The sequence below is a fragment of the Penaeus vannamei genome, chromosome 30, assembly GCF_042767895.1.
Source record: "Penaeus vannamei isolate JL-2024 chromosome 30, ASM4276789v1, whole genome shotgun sequence".
NCBI lineage: Eukaryota > Metazoa > Arthropoda > Malacostraca > Decapoda > Penaeidae > Penaeus > Penaeus vannamei.
In genome coordinates this window covers 1999863-2012362 of record NC_091578.1, presented here as the reverse complement: position 1 = coordinate 2012362, position 12500 = coordinate 1999863, and the positions used below count along the sequence as shown (strand labels likewise).

The 12500-nt window shown below is 32.6% G+C and overlaps 2 protein-coding genes across 11 annotated transcripts in view; one reads left to right on the top strand and one right to left on the bottom strand.

Moving 5' to 3' along the window:
- Positions 1–1798, top strand: part of LOC113823241 (carbohydrate sulfotransferase 15) — a 38948-nt gene extending 37150 nt beyond the window's left edge. For all 3 annotated transcript variants that reach the window (XM_027375857.2, XM_027375858.2, XM_027375856.2), the window contains exons 7-9: positions 1–125; positions 382–532; positions 881–1798. The exon at positions 1–125 is cut by the window's left edge and continues 32 nt beyond it. In XM_027375857.2, coding sequence (XP_027231658.1) covers positions 1–125; positions 382–532; positions 881–1080 — 476 coding nt within the window. In that variant the 3' untranslated portion in view covers positions 1081–1798. The remainder of the gene's footprint in view (positions 126–381; positions 533–880) is intronic.
- A 901-nt stretch (positions 1799–2699) lies between these two features.
- The window catches only part of sds22 (protein phosphatase 1 regulatory subunit sds22), a 10273-nt gene continuing 472 nt past the window's right edge, over positions 2700–12500 (bottom strand). For 4 of the 8 annotated variants that reach the window (XM_027375859.2, XM_027375860.2, XM_027375861.2 and 1 more), the window contains exons 2-9: positions 11303–11431; positions 10969–11024; positions 10246–10442; positions 9839–10001; positions 9505–9621; positions 6471–6662; positions 5464–5633; positions 2700–5099 (exon numbers count right to left, since the gene is read on the bottom strand). In XM_027375859.2, the coding sequence (XP_027231660.1) occupies positions 5096–5099; positions 5464–5633; positions 6471–6662; positions 9505–9621; positions 9839–10001; positions 10246–10442; positions 10969–11024; positions 11303–11429 (1026 nt within the window). In that variant the 5' untranslated portion in view covers positions 11430–11431 and the 3' untranslated portion in view covers positions 2700–5095. The remainder of the gene's footprint in view (positions 5100–5463; positions 5634–6470; positions 6663–9504; positions 9622–9838; positions 10002–10245; positions 10443–10968; positions 11025–11302; positions 11432–12500) is intronic. The other 4 variants (XM_070142830.1, XM_070142831.1, XM_070142832.1 and 1 more) reach the window with 1 other exon arrangement.

Genomic DNA, 12500 nt, shown 5'->3' with positions numbered 1-12500 from the left:
GATCAGCTGTCTCACCTGAGAGATTTGACCTCTTAGTCAAGAGCTCCCTTGAAATGTGGGAAAACTGCACAACAGAATACTCAGTGAGAAGTTGTGCCTACAATAAAACATTGCAAAATTCCATGGTAATTTTGATTTTTAAAAAATTTCTTTCCACAAAAACTTTTATGATTTGAATGAGAGTACAGTGTAATACAGTGTACTGTAAAATACAAGAAAGAAGTTCAGTATTTGGATTATTTGTATTTTTAGCAACTGTAGAACGTATGTGCAACACGATCTGATTTCATAAAATTGAAGCCATATGTAATCCATTATAGTGTTCCTATCATTCCAAGTTGAATAGCAGTAGAGGCAAAATATTATTTTTTCTCATTGCAGGGTGTTCGTTTGTATAATGGGTTGTATAGTGTATTTCTGTGTGACTGGCTGAAGGTGTTTCCTCGAGAACAGGTGCTAGTTGTCAGAATGGAGGATTACCATCAAGACATGGTCTCTTCATTAGCTACAATCTACAATCATCTTGGCTTAAGTAAGTTTGAATATTGCTTTCAGTTCCAGAGCTCCAAAGTTCCTTTCATGTTGGTTAAAATGTGGTTATACTTTGTTTTCTAAGATGTAATTTAGTCTTGATAGATAAGATGGAAGTTGCATAGTCAAACATGAGCAATTGTTCCCTGAAGATGAAGGATTATGATATTGAGAGATAAATGAAAAGATAGATAGATATATAGCCTCTTTTCTCTATAAGAAAATTTAAGACGGATACACAAGAGAAACAGCCTCACTGTATTTCCAAAAGTGACAAGATTATATAGTGATGAAATGAACTGATGAAATGAACCCGTTAACCTCTTCACACGTCTCTCTGATGTTACAGGACCCCTGACTGATGACGAAGAAGAGGTAGTCAACACAGAACCAATACACAATAAAAGCAAGAGGAAAAAGACAGTAGGCAAGATGCTCAACTCTACTGCTTATATTCTGCGAGAGTTTTACAGAAAGTTTAACTCGGACTTGGCGGAGCTCTTGGGAGACTCGAGATTTACTTGGGAAGACACATATGCTACATGGTAGTCCTTTATTTTTAAATTCACACTTACAAGGAAGGGTTGTATTTTTTCCAGTCAAAGGCTTGGTGTTTATTTGGATGAAGTGCAGTAATGGATGAACATATTGTGTTATATTGATGAACAATGTTTGGTACAATTATAAGCCAGTTTTATACCTTTTTTTCTTTCTCTTTTTAGAAGTTTACTATACAATTTTTATTTATCCAGAGTCTAGTATATTTGTATTATATCATTATTATTTATTCTTATAATCATGATGTCTTTTGATTTTTATTGCTATTCATAAACATCTTAGTTTTTACAAGAAATGAAATCATGAAAATCTTTTAAAAATATTTATCCTTCTTCCACATCTGAGAAGCAGAGTGGATATATTCTGCCTTGCCTTGTGATCTACTTCATATTGAAGTTCAGTGACTCATTAAATGACTAATAAACAAGTTCTTTGTTGTACAAAGACCATGGACTTAACTGTTTTTATCTCTTAATTATTGAAAAGTGTCAGATATGGATCTGTGGAGGCCATATTTTAATAATAATGTGTTTTGGTCTGTTGTATCATTTTAACAAAAATGTTTTTTGGAACTTCTGTATGATCAAAATACTTATTTGAAATAATCCATTTTATTGATCTATTTATAACTCCTCACCATAATGTATGTCATATTAACAAATACAGCAAGAAATAAAAGAAAATGGAAATAAATCTTCGCATACATGAATTTGTATTTTACTTTTGGACCCAACATATTAAGTGGAAATGCATAAATTGATTTGCGTACAGGTACCACCAAGGTCACATTTGAATCTCTATGCTTAGAAAATGTCACTTTCTGCTGCAAATTATAGTCTAAACTAAAATAACGAAGGTCTTTCATGCTTTGTTTATTTCTAAGGACTGCATGCATTTTACTATCATAGTTTGGTTATTCTTTTAACAAATTGAAACAAGACAAACATACACGTAATAACAAGTGGAAAAAAAAACAATGCATTCTTTATATTTACAATAAGGAAGATATAAGGTTGTGCAGTATTTCTTCTCTATGAATCAAAGAAGAAAACAGGAATTTTTAGCATAGAATTTGGACTGATATTACGAGTGACAACATGCATAGGGTGAAAACTGCATCTCCAGTTTAGTTCTTGAAAGACTTACTGGTAATGGTAAAAGGAAGTCATTTTGAACACTTTTTTAATTACGGAAATGTGACTGCATATTTTGAGGTAGTTTTGTAGGAGTATTCATCAAGCTTCTTGGTGTAGTGATATATGATATGTTTTTATCCAAAGTGCACTATCAATTTCCAAGAGTGATTATGTGATATGAATCTTTCCCGGATATTGCAGAAAAAAACTGACATTAAAGCTCTTGCTCAAATTAGTATACTTTACCTGAAAAATACATCATCATAGTTTTCCGACCAGCATAATACCTGCTCAGAACTCATTCTGACATGTTTTATGTGTGAATGCCTCAAACTCATACCATATGAATACACAAAGACTGAATTTTATGCATAATAAATATTGCTCAACTTATTTTCAACCAAATGACAATTTTCTCCTCAGTCCTCCATTGTACCGCACTAGTTTTCTATACAAGGGTAAAAATAAAATTAATTACAAAAGGTGTCAGTATGTATTTTATCTCGCAATGTTTGCGAAAATCATATTTTTTTCAGCGTCTTTCAGTATAACCAGATAAAGAAACTCTTCACTGTTCACTGATATAAAGAAACAGGCAAGTGTACTCTTTTGAAATCACTGAAATTCACAAAATTTATTGTACTCCTTTTTTTTTCAATTAGTATTTGATTAGTACAGGAAGGATGATAATACTTAAAAGGACAATTGCTCATCCATTTCTTAATTAGCTATCTATTAAAAAGAAGAAAAAATAATAATTATAAAAAACTTCCATCATTAATTTCTCTTAGTATTCTAACTGTTTACAGGCCGTAATTAGTATTTTTTTTCGTTTTCTGGTAAGTTTCATTTTAAATAAATTAATACAGTAAATGGGTTATCCACAACATTTAAAATCAAATGGTATTAAAAAACCACAGCAAAACACTAAAAAAAAGAAGAAGAAAAAATAAGTTTCTGTTTCCAACACGACAAAATAAGAATGTTCTCTTAATAGAAAACGTTTATGGACCATACATATTCCACATGCCAACGCAAGCCAGTATGGCCATCTTCTAAAGAGAAGTAAATATATATATACACAATTTTGTTAACAATATAGGTTTTGGAAATTTACTTACATCAAACAAAACAAAAAAAAAAAGAAGAAAAACCTCCCATATATATAAACAATCTGTTCATGCATAACTTTTAAAAAGTCTGACATATCTAAATCCATTCGTATTTTCAAGCTCTCCAGAATTTCAAGAAAATATCAGAACAACATGCATCCTTCTGACTAAGTAAATCCTCAATGAAAACACATTTAACAAAACAGGTTATTAAATGTTTTATATTTCTAAGCTCTTTCCAATCAAAGGTTTTAGGCAACCCTTGATGAAAAATATAAAGTCACAGATCATGTCAACTTTTCTGATGTGTGTGTTTTACATCTTTCTCACAATTTCTTCTTTGTGAAAATATCAGATATCCAACTAATTACATGATTCATGCTTCAATGTTCAATTTTCCTTAACATGAAATTCCACATCAATAATCTGTAAATCATTTCTTAAACATAGCTGCAGAGACCCCTGACATTAAGCATTTATAAACATCAATGTGACAATGGATTGCAAAAATGTTTTAACATTACAAAAACAAAAAATCACAAATGTTGACCTTAGTTTAAATTTGTTTTTTTTTATCAAAGATTTGCTGACAAGTGCAGGATATAAGTTATGTGGTAATCAAATCGCTTACAACCTACTGAAACCTTAAGTCATACTGCAAAGCCTTATTTGTGTGTTTGTGTGCTTACGTGTTGAAACATAAAAATGCAGTGGTTTGAAATTCTCATAATCTACTACTTACAGTCCCCTCATAAACCCTAGTCCTCTAGACACAAAATGGCAAAATTTCTAATGAGATCCATTAAGTAAGTGCTTTTGCACTCCTCTACAGCATTAACACTGGGATTTTAGGTACAAAGAACAAAAGAATAAAAATAATAATTATTGTAGCACACAGTAAATTGCCTTTCCAGACACAAGTTTCACTGTCCATGGAACTAGTTATGAAGTTCAACTTGTAAGGACCCTGAACACTGTGAAGACATGAACAGAAGGTGCATGAAGCAAAGTTGGTTTTGCTCTTGAAGTAGGTTGTTCCACAAACAGTGCTTATGTCGAATTAGACAATACATAGCAGCCTTACACTGACTATTCACTTACACTGCAAAAGCAAAAACTTGTATGTCTGAAATTCGTCCGACTCAACTAGTAGTAGCACAATCAAATAGAACATGCACGATTTAATCTACATAACAAATTAGCCTATCAGAACAGCCCATTTCAAAAATCACAAGATACAGCATTCCCATCTATTGCTATCTCCCTTTTCTTTAATTCAAAATCCCATCTTTTACAGAAAAGAAAGAAGGAAAAAGAAAAATTAGGAGTATAATAAATACAACTTAACATTCCAACACTCTAATGTATCTCATGAGAAGTGAAACACGGCTTCCTTACAGTTGGATGGATGTCACAGGCTCTTTCTCCATTTTTGGAAACAAGGTGATAGCTTTTAGTATTTTATCACCTTCTTCACTTTTTTGTGTAGGGGGATGGGGTGGCTTGATCAGATTACAAGAATGCTGTGCTTTGCGTTGCTTTTTGTTTTCAATTTTTTAACGTGGTTGCTCGAAAGAGATAAGAAGCTTTGACGTTTATGGGTCTCGTCACACATGACACCAGAGAAAATAGCTGCATGACATTATGTGCACCACAAGACAAACACAACACATGTGAACCAATATGAAGTTTGACAATTTGGCAGTTTCAGAGACTGAAGGAAGATCTTGACAGAGCATTGCTCTTAAAATCACAAACTTATCTGAAAAGAAGGAAAAATAATACACTTTATAAATGAAACTAGTTATACAAATGGAGCATGATCAAACTATCATGCTGTAATTGATTAACAGATGATATTGCACAAAAAACATGTTGAAATAGAGAAGTAAAAGAAACTATTATGTGCCCAACATTTTTTCCATAATAACAGGTTCTGCTGAAGTCTTAATATATAAATATTTCATTTTGCAGTGATTATCATAATAATGACACACGTATACTGTAACAAATATGAATCTTACACTTGACTCTGCCATGATATACTCCCCTTAATCAAATGTAAATTATATCCACACACATACACACACACTGATACATCCACTCCCACCCCTACAGGGACTTACCGACAAAGTGTTGCATCAATCTGTGTAAGAGACGGAAGTGCAAGTTTGATCTTCCGTCGGTAGTTGGGGTCCCTCTGTAAAGGATTTCCCTCTAGGTAAACTGTTTGGAGGCCTTTAGCATTCTCCAGTTGCTTCAGGTCATTCCAGTCACTGATTTGATTGCTGTTGAACTGCAATAAAAATATTGATTATAATATATCAAGCTTATCCTCTACCTCAAAGTCAAATTTGATCCCACATCCAAGTGGACGTAGGGGAATATGTTTGAAGAAGAACATCTGTCCCATGCTGCCAGGTGGCCAGTTCCATTCTTCCCAATAAATACCTAACTTAATCCTTTAACTGCAATGTGAAGTGCATTGAAAGAGAGCTCTCTCAGAATTAAACTCGCTACACATGCTACCATTAGTGCAACTTCATCACTTGATCACGACTGAACCAAGCAAAATAATGTGCTCATATTTGTTTTTCCTATACTTTTCAATGCCTTCTTTCATTTCAGTAGAGATTCCTTTCTCTTTTTTTTTTTCAATTTTGTTAAATCTGTATATGGGAGGGTATGCCAGAAAACCTAATTACATAGTTACCAGGTTAATGATGTAGAAATTAATCTAGGGTTATATTTCGAATAGTTGTAATTTGAGGACCTTGTATTTCTTCTTACCTACTTAGAACATTCATCATATGGGGACCTAATTTTTCTTTTTACCTATTTTAGATATTCATAATCCAGGGACCTTATCTTTTGATACAATAATCTTTACAAATTACTCTCTCTTACTATTTCTTCAAAACATAACAATGTCCCAAACTAAGTATCACCCCCCCTGAAAAAATCGTCATCAGTCTGAAAAACAAGAACTAAAGATGATGATGATGATGATGATTATTGATGAATGATGATTGACTGATGATTGATGATTGATGACTGATGATTGAAGAATGATTGATGATTGATGATGATGATGATGAACAAAATAATAATACTAAACACATCATCATCTCACCCAAAACTCCTCTAACTGATGGAGATGACTGATGTTCTCAATCTTTTTGATTCTATTGACGGCCATATCTAAAGTCTGGAGTTTGGCATTGTTGTCGAGGTTCTCCAGCTTTTCAATGCCGTTGTGGGAACAGTAAATCTGCTCGAGGTTCACCAAGCGACTCAGTCCTTCAACTTTGGTAAGTCTGTTGCTCTGAAAAATGGAAAAAAGTGAAAATCTGTTATCCAGACGCACACACGCGGAAAAAGAAAATCATATTCAATACTATTACTACTACTACTAACAATAATAATTATGTAAAGATTGATGATCACTGATTATAATGAAGATGAAGAATATAACTATGTTGATGACAATGACAATAATGACACAAATAAAATTAGCAATAATAAATCATAATCATAATAATAATAACATCAAAAACAACAACAAAAATAATAACAACAATAACAATATCAATAATAATAATAATCATTATAACAATAATAATAATATTAATAATAACAATAATAATCATCATCATCATCATCATCATTACCATTATTACTATCACTATTATCATTATTATCATTATGATAATGAACATAATCATAACCATGAAAATGGAAATGAAAATTAATATAAAAATAAAGACGAAAACAAATGAAAATCAAAATAAAAAAAACAAATTAATGAAATAAAATAAAAAGTAAAAAAGAAAATGAAATAAAATAAAAAGTAAAAAAGAAAATGAAATAAGAATAAAGATGAAAAAAAAAAAATAATAATAATGATAAAAATAAAAGATAAAAATAAAAATGAAAACAAAAATAAAGATGAAAATAAATGAAATGAAAACAGAAAAATAATAACAAAAATGGATGTGAAAATAAAACTGATAATAAATATAAAGGAAAAGAAAAGAAAAAACACTATTACTGCTACTACTACTACTAATAATAATAATCATACAATAAAAATAATAACAATAACATTAATTCAAAAAAGAATAATAATAATAATAAATCGAAGACTTCAGAGAGCGCACATACTTCCCCCAGGTAATTGGATGACAAATACAATTAAAAAAAAGAAAATCCTGGATCTGAATCATAATCTGGATCACCACCAAAATTCAACGGCATCTAAGACGGACTAAGACACACATCAGGTAAAAAAATTATAAAAATCTGTTCATAACTTTTTGAGTTATCCTGATAACCAACAAACAAACAAATAAACTAGCCAATGCTACCAATGATAATAACTAAAACAATAATAACAATAACAGCAAATATAATAATAATAATAACAACAATAATGATAACTATAATAATAATAGTAAAAAATCACAATAATAATAAATAATAACAATAATAATAAATAATAACAATAATAATACGAACAACAACAACAATAATAGCAGAGCAACAATAACAGTAATACTTCAAGACCCTCATTGATCGTACCGGCAAATGACTGACAATGACAACATAATGGTAACAAAATTAATGGAATAAAATACGACCAATACTAGACCAATAAAATAATAACAGTAATGTTGCGGAAACAATAATAGTAATGGAAATACTTGCCCCCACGCCCACAGAGAGTTCAGTTTATCAATTTACACATAGATGGCTTCACAAGTACTTAGTAACTCCAATCTACTTCATCTATTTAACTATTACTACTTTAAATTAATAATGTAATAATTATAATGTCAATAACAACAATAGCAATAGCAATAGCAATAGCAATAGCAATAATAATAATAATAATAATAATAATAATAATAATAATAATAACAATAATAATAATAACAACAATAACAATAATAACAATAACAATAACAATAATAGCAACAATAATAATAGTATTGATATCAATAGCATTAAATATGAAATTTGGGAAAATTAAATGAGAGCACACAGACTGCTCATGGACTCTTTGGTAGCTGAACACTTGCTTTGCCATCTTCTTATTGATACAATTTACAAACTGACTCAGAAGTTTTGGACCTTGAAACCAAAACGATTATATTTTGACATGTAATAAATTTTGATATATGCTATTGATAGGCATCTATAAATTTTTACATTAACACGAATAGTATGGCTGTAATGTTTTGCTTTTACAATTTGTCAGGATTTTTTAGTGTCTGAAAAGTAGGTAATGATGCTGTATCACCACTTTGCTTTTACATCTTTAATATTTCTTGTATCTCACCTCCTGCTTATGTTCTTATCAACTGTTTTCCAGTCACCCTTTCATATATCATTGGATTGGGTGATACTTTATATACATTTCTTTGCAGGCTTACCCAGAGAATATCATTCTTTGAGGAGCTGCACTGTCTTCATTTACAGGATGAGTATGTACAGAAAGAATTGTTTGATACTGCTGGATATCCTTCCCTTCCTCATTCCATTACACAGCTGTCTGGACTACTACTACTACTAACTACTACTAACTACTAACTACTACTACTGTAAATGACCCCCGCAATCTGCAGCTTGGCATACTTCCCCAAGGTTGGGTCCAGGTCCACAGCCTGTCCTCTCGTCCTAACCATCAGCAGCTTCTCAAAGACGCATACCGAGACCTGACTGGTTGACACCAGACACCTCACGGCTTGCCCAGTGGACCACAGGCTCCCCTCGTTCCCGGGTAGCTGGCACAGCTCAGCCACACTTAAGCTCCGGCTCCTAGGCTAAGTTCTGCACTCACGATCCTCCAGCCGAGCAAGACACAGCCAGCAGCACGCCAGCAGCAACAAGGCCTACCCAGGTCTTAGCTGTCGGGGGAGCCACCCCGGCTCTCCCTGTCGACCTCCAGCACCCAGCCATACCTGTGGGCACTCACACCCACACAAAGGCTCCTTAAAGAGATGATTGACACCAGCCTATGGCAGATGCAAATCCATTGCCATAATACTACTACTACTACTACTATACTACTATACGACTACTACTACTATCAAAATTAATGGCAATGAAAAGAAGAAGAATGCACATTATCATCAGTCACAAAAAGGGACTGATTTTACACTCACTTGTACACCAAGAATTTCCAGATGAATGAGTGAATCCAAGTTCTGCAGTCTTGTGATTTTGTTTTTCCCCAGGAACAGACTCTTTAGATTTGTCATGCCATCTAAGTTTTCAATTACCTGTTAGGAAGAAAGTGACACTTAAAACTAATTATTCATAACTACATTTTAATAACAGTATTATAAATATTACAGTCAACTCTTTATCTACACTATTTTCATACTTGAACAAAATTTCTGAGATGATTCATAGGAAAGCCAAGCCACTGATTTTTCTTCTGAGAACTGGGTCTTTTCATCCTTATTATATAAATCTTCATACCGACTACATCCTCACCCTTATCTTATTATCTCCCAGTTCGAGAAGTTCCAGGTTCTTCAAGTGGTTGACGTTCTCAATGCGGGAAATTTTGTTGGCACACAAGAAGAGCTTTTTTAGGTTTGTGAGGCCTTCCAAATTTTCAATCTTCCTTATTCTATTGAAGGAGATGTCCAAGACCCTATAAAAAAAAGCAGGAACAAATATAGTAACAGATATAGTATTAAGAAGAAGAAGAAGAAAAAATGCATGTGGGTACATGTCTAAATTTGCTTGTCTATATGAATTACTTTAGGGGATTAATTTATTAAATAAAGAACTTAATACAAAGCGAGCAAAGGTAGAGCATGCAGCTTTGAATCTAAAACCCTAAGAAAAAGTTTACAGGACCAAAAACTTTGAAAGATGCATTCAATAATACATACTCAAGATTAACTAGCATAGAGAGATTCTCAATCACAGTTATTTGGTTGTCATAAAGCTCCAGTTCCTTTAGCATCGTAAGTGTGTGAAGATTCTCAATTTTTTTGATGAGGTTCCATCGAAGGCAGAGTGTCTCAACACAGGTCAGTGCCTCCAAGTTTTCAATCTTTGCAATGCGACGATGATTCAGATCCACCTCCTGCAGGTGAGGAAAACATATCACATATCAAATACAAATTACATGTGTATGTCCTCTTTCTTCTTTATACCATTTTTTTCTTCTTTTCCACTCTCTGTTCCTCTTTTTTAATATCTTTGTCCTTCCCTCTTTACATAATGCATCTGTATATAGCTACAACCACCTAAAATCTCCTTACCTCTTCCTCAATCAAAATCTCTACATTTATGAAATCATCAACTCATTTCTATCATCAGAGCTTATATGTAATAGTAGCTTCTATAACATTACTCATTGCAAGACTATGCTAAAATCATCATTATCTACAATATCTTTAGAGCTAATATATAATCTACTGCTAAAGAAAATAATTTTTAAAGATGTTTTTATAGTTATTGACATCGGTTAGCAAGATGCACACCCAGCCCCAATAAAGGTTAAGTCTGTGCAAAAACATGCCCTTATCCACATTCACACCCAGTCATCCTTGCGCACTTCCATTTAGCTTGCACAAACCTTAGAGAAAACATGGAAAAAGGAATATTACCGATGCAGAAGGATCCAAGATGACTAATTCTTCAGTCTCTCCTTCATCAGCATCCGCTACAGAAAAAGACGTTTTGCAAAATGTTTAAGTTTTCATTTTAACAGGTTCTTCTGTATGATATGCCACAAAACTCAGGCATCATACAAAGGGTTGATCATATCAGTCTGTTTCTTTTAAATGAAATTAAGTATTGTGTTTAAAGCTTTCCTAAACTTATGCAAAGATGATTTTAAATCTTTCTTCCAAATTTAATTACTTGTAATGAATGAATTTAAAATTTCACACCAACGGCTGATTATGCAACATAGTTATACCTCTTGGGTTCAAACCTCACCTCTAGATTCTTCTTCAACATCAGATTCAATTGTTGGTTCATCATATTCTTCAGATTGGTGATTGGCTGACACTTCGTCAGAGCCCGGTGACATTTTGTCTGCTGATGACTGATTGGAGTCCCCCATGGCTGTTAAGTGATAAAAATGCCCCTTTGTAGTTAAGTAACATACTACCATCATCATGATAATTACATACTACCGTCATCATGATAGTTACATACTACCATCATCATGTTAATAATGTGAACAACAGCAGCAGCCACAAAACTGGTACTTGGGTGTAATGGTGTCCAAGGGAAACATCACTGTCCTATCAAAACTTGAACAATAATTAAGTGTTGTTAATGAGGAGTAAAGAAAAGTTACAGCCACACACCTAAAATCTCTACCAAAAGCTGTAACAAAACAAATATTACAAGCCGAAAAAGGACTAAATATTCTAGGAGTCTAAAATTATGACTCCAATACATATTCTTTCATTTCATCTTTTTGTCTAAACTTCCTAATCAAATACCTTTCATGGTAAACAGATATTTTGGACAATGATAATAACAATACTGTAATTATAATGATGGTGATAATTTAGGGTTTGGGGATAAGGCTCTAGCAACTTCAGGCTAATGACAGCCATCTGTCTATTGTGCTTTAAACTTATGCATGCAAGGAGTGGGTCAGCATTAACTTCCACTAGCTGTGCAGGAACTCCAGCAAACTTGGAATGCACTAGTAAACCTGCATCATTTGTGTACCTTTTAAGAAGTACCAAATTCTAAGAAAACAGACAGCATAACAATCTTATAGTAAAATCGCTTTGTTTGCCAAATTAACTAGTACACCTAGAAATTGCTTTCTTTATGGTAGCTCTTTTCAAAATGGTTTAAATCTGTCAAAATAGAAATACACCAGTCATTTCCTTATCAGTGACAGCTGAGAGTCAAAGGAGCCACTGAAAGTTTTATATTTCTATATCAAATAACAGAAATATCAACTTGCAACACAAATATCATAAACAAAATAGTTTTTAGATTTCATTAAGCAACAAACTCTATGACATTGCTGATTTTATTGGCCTGTTTCTTATACACTGGAAAAATACTAATATATTATCAACAATATAAACTGAATGACCTGGCTATATATTCGCTCATTCAATCATTCATTATTCAAAACATTACTGAATATTAGACTGCCTGAATT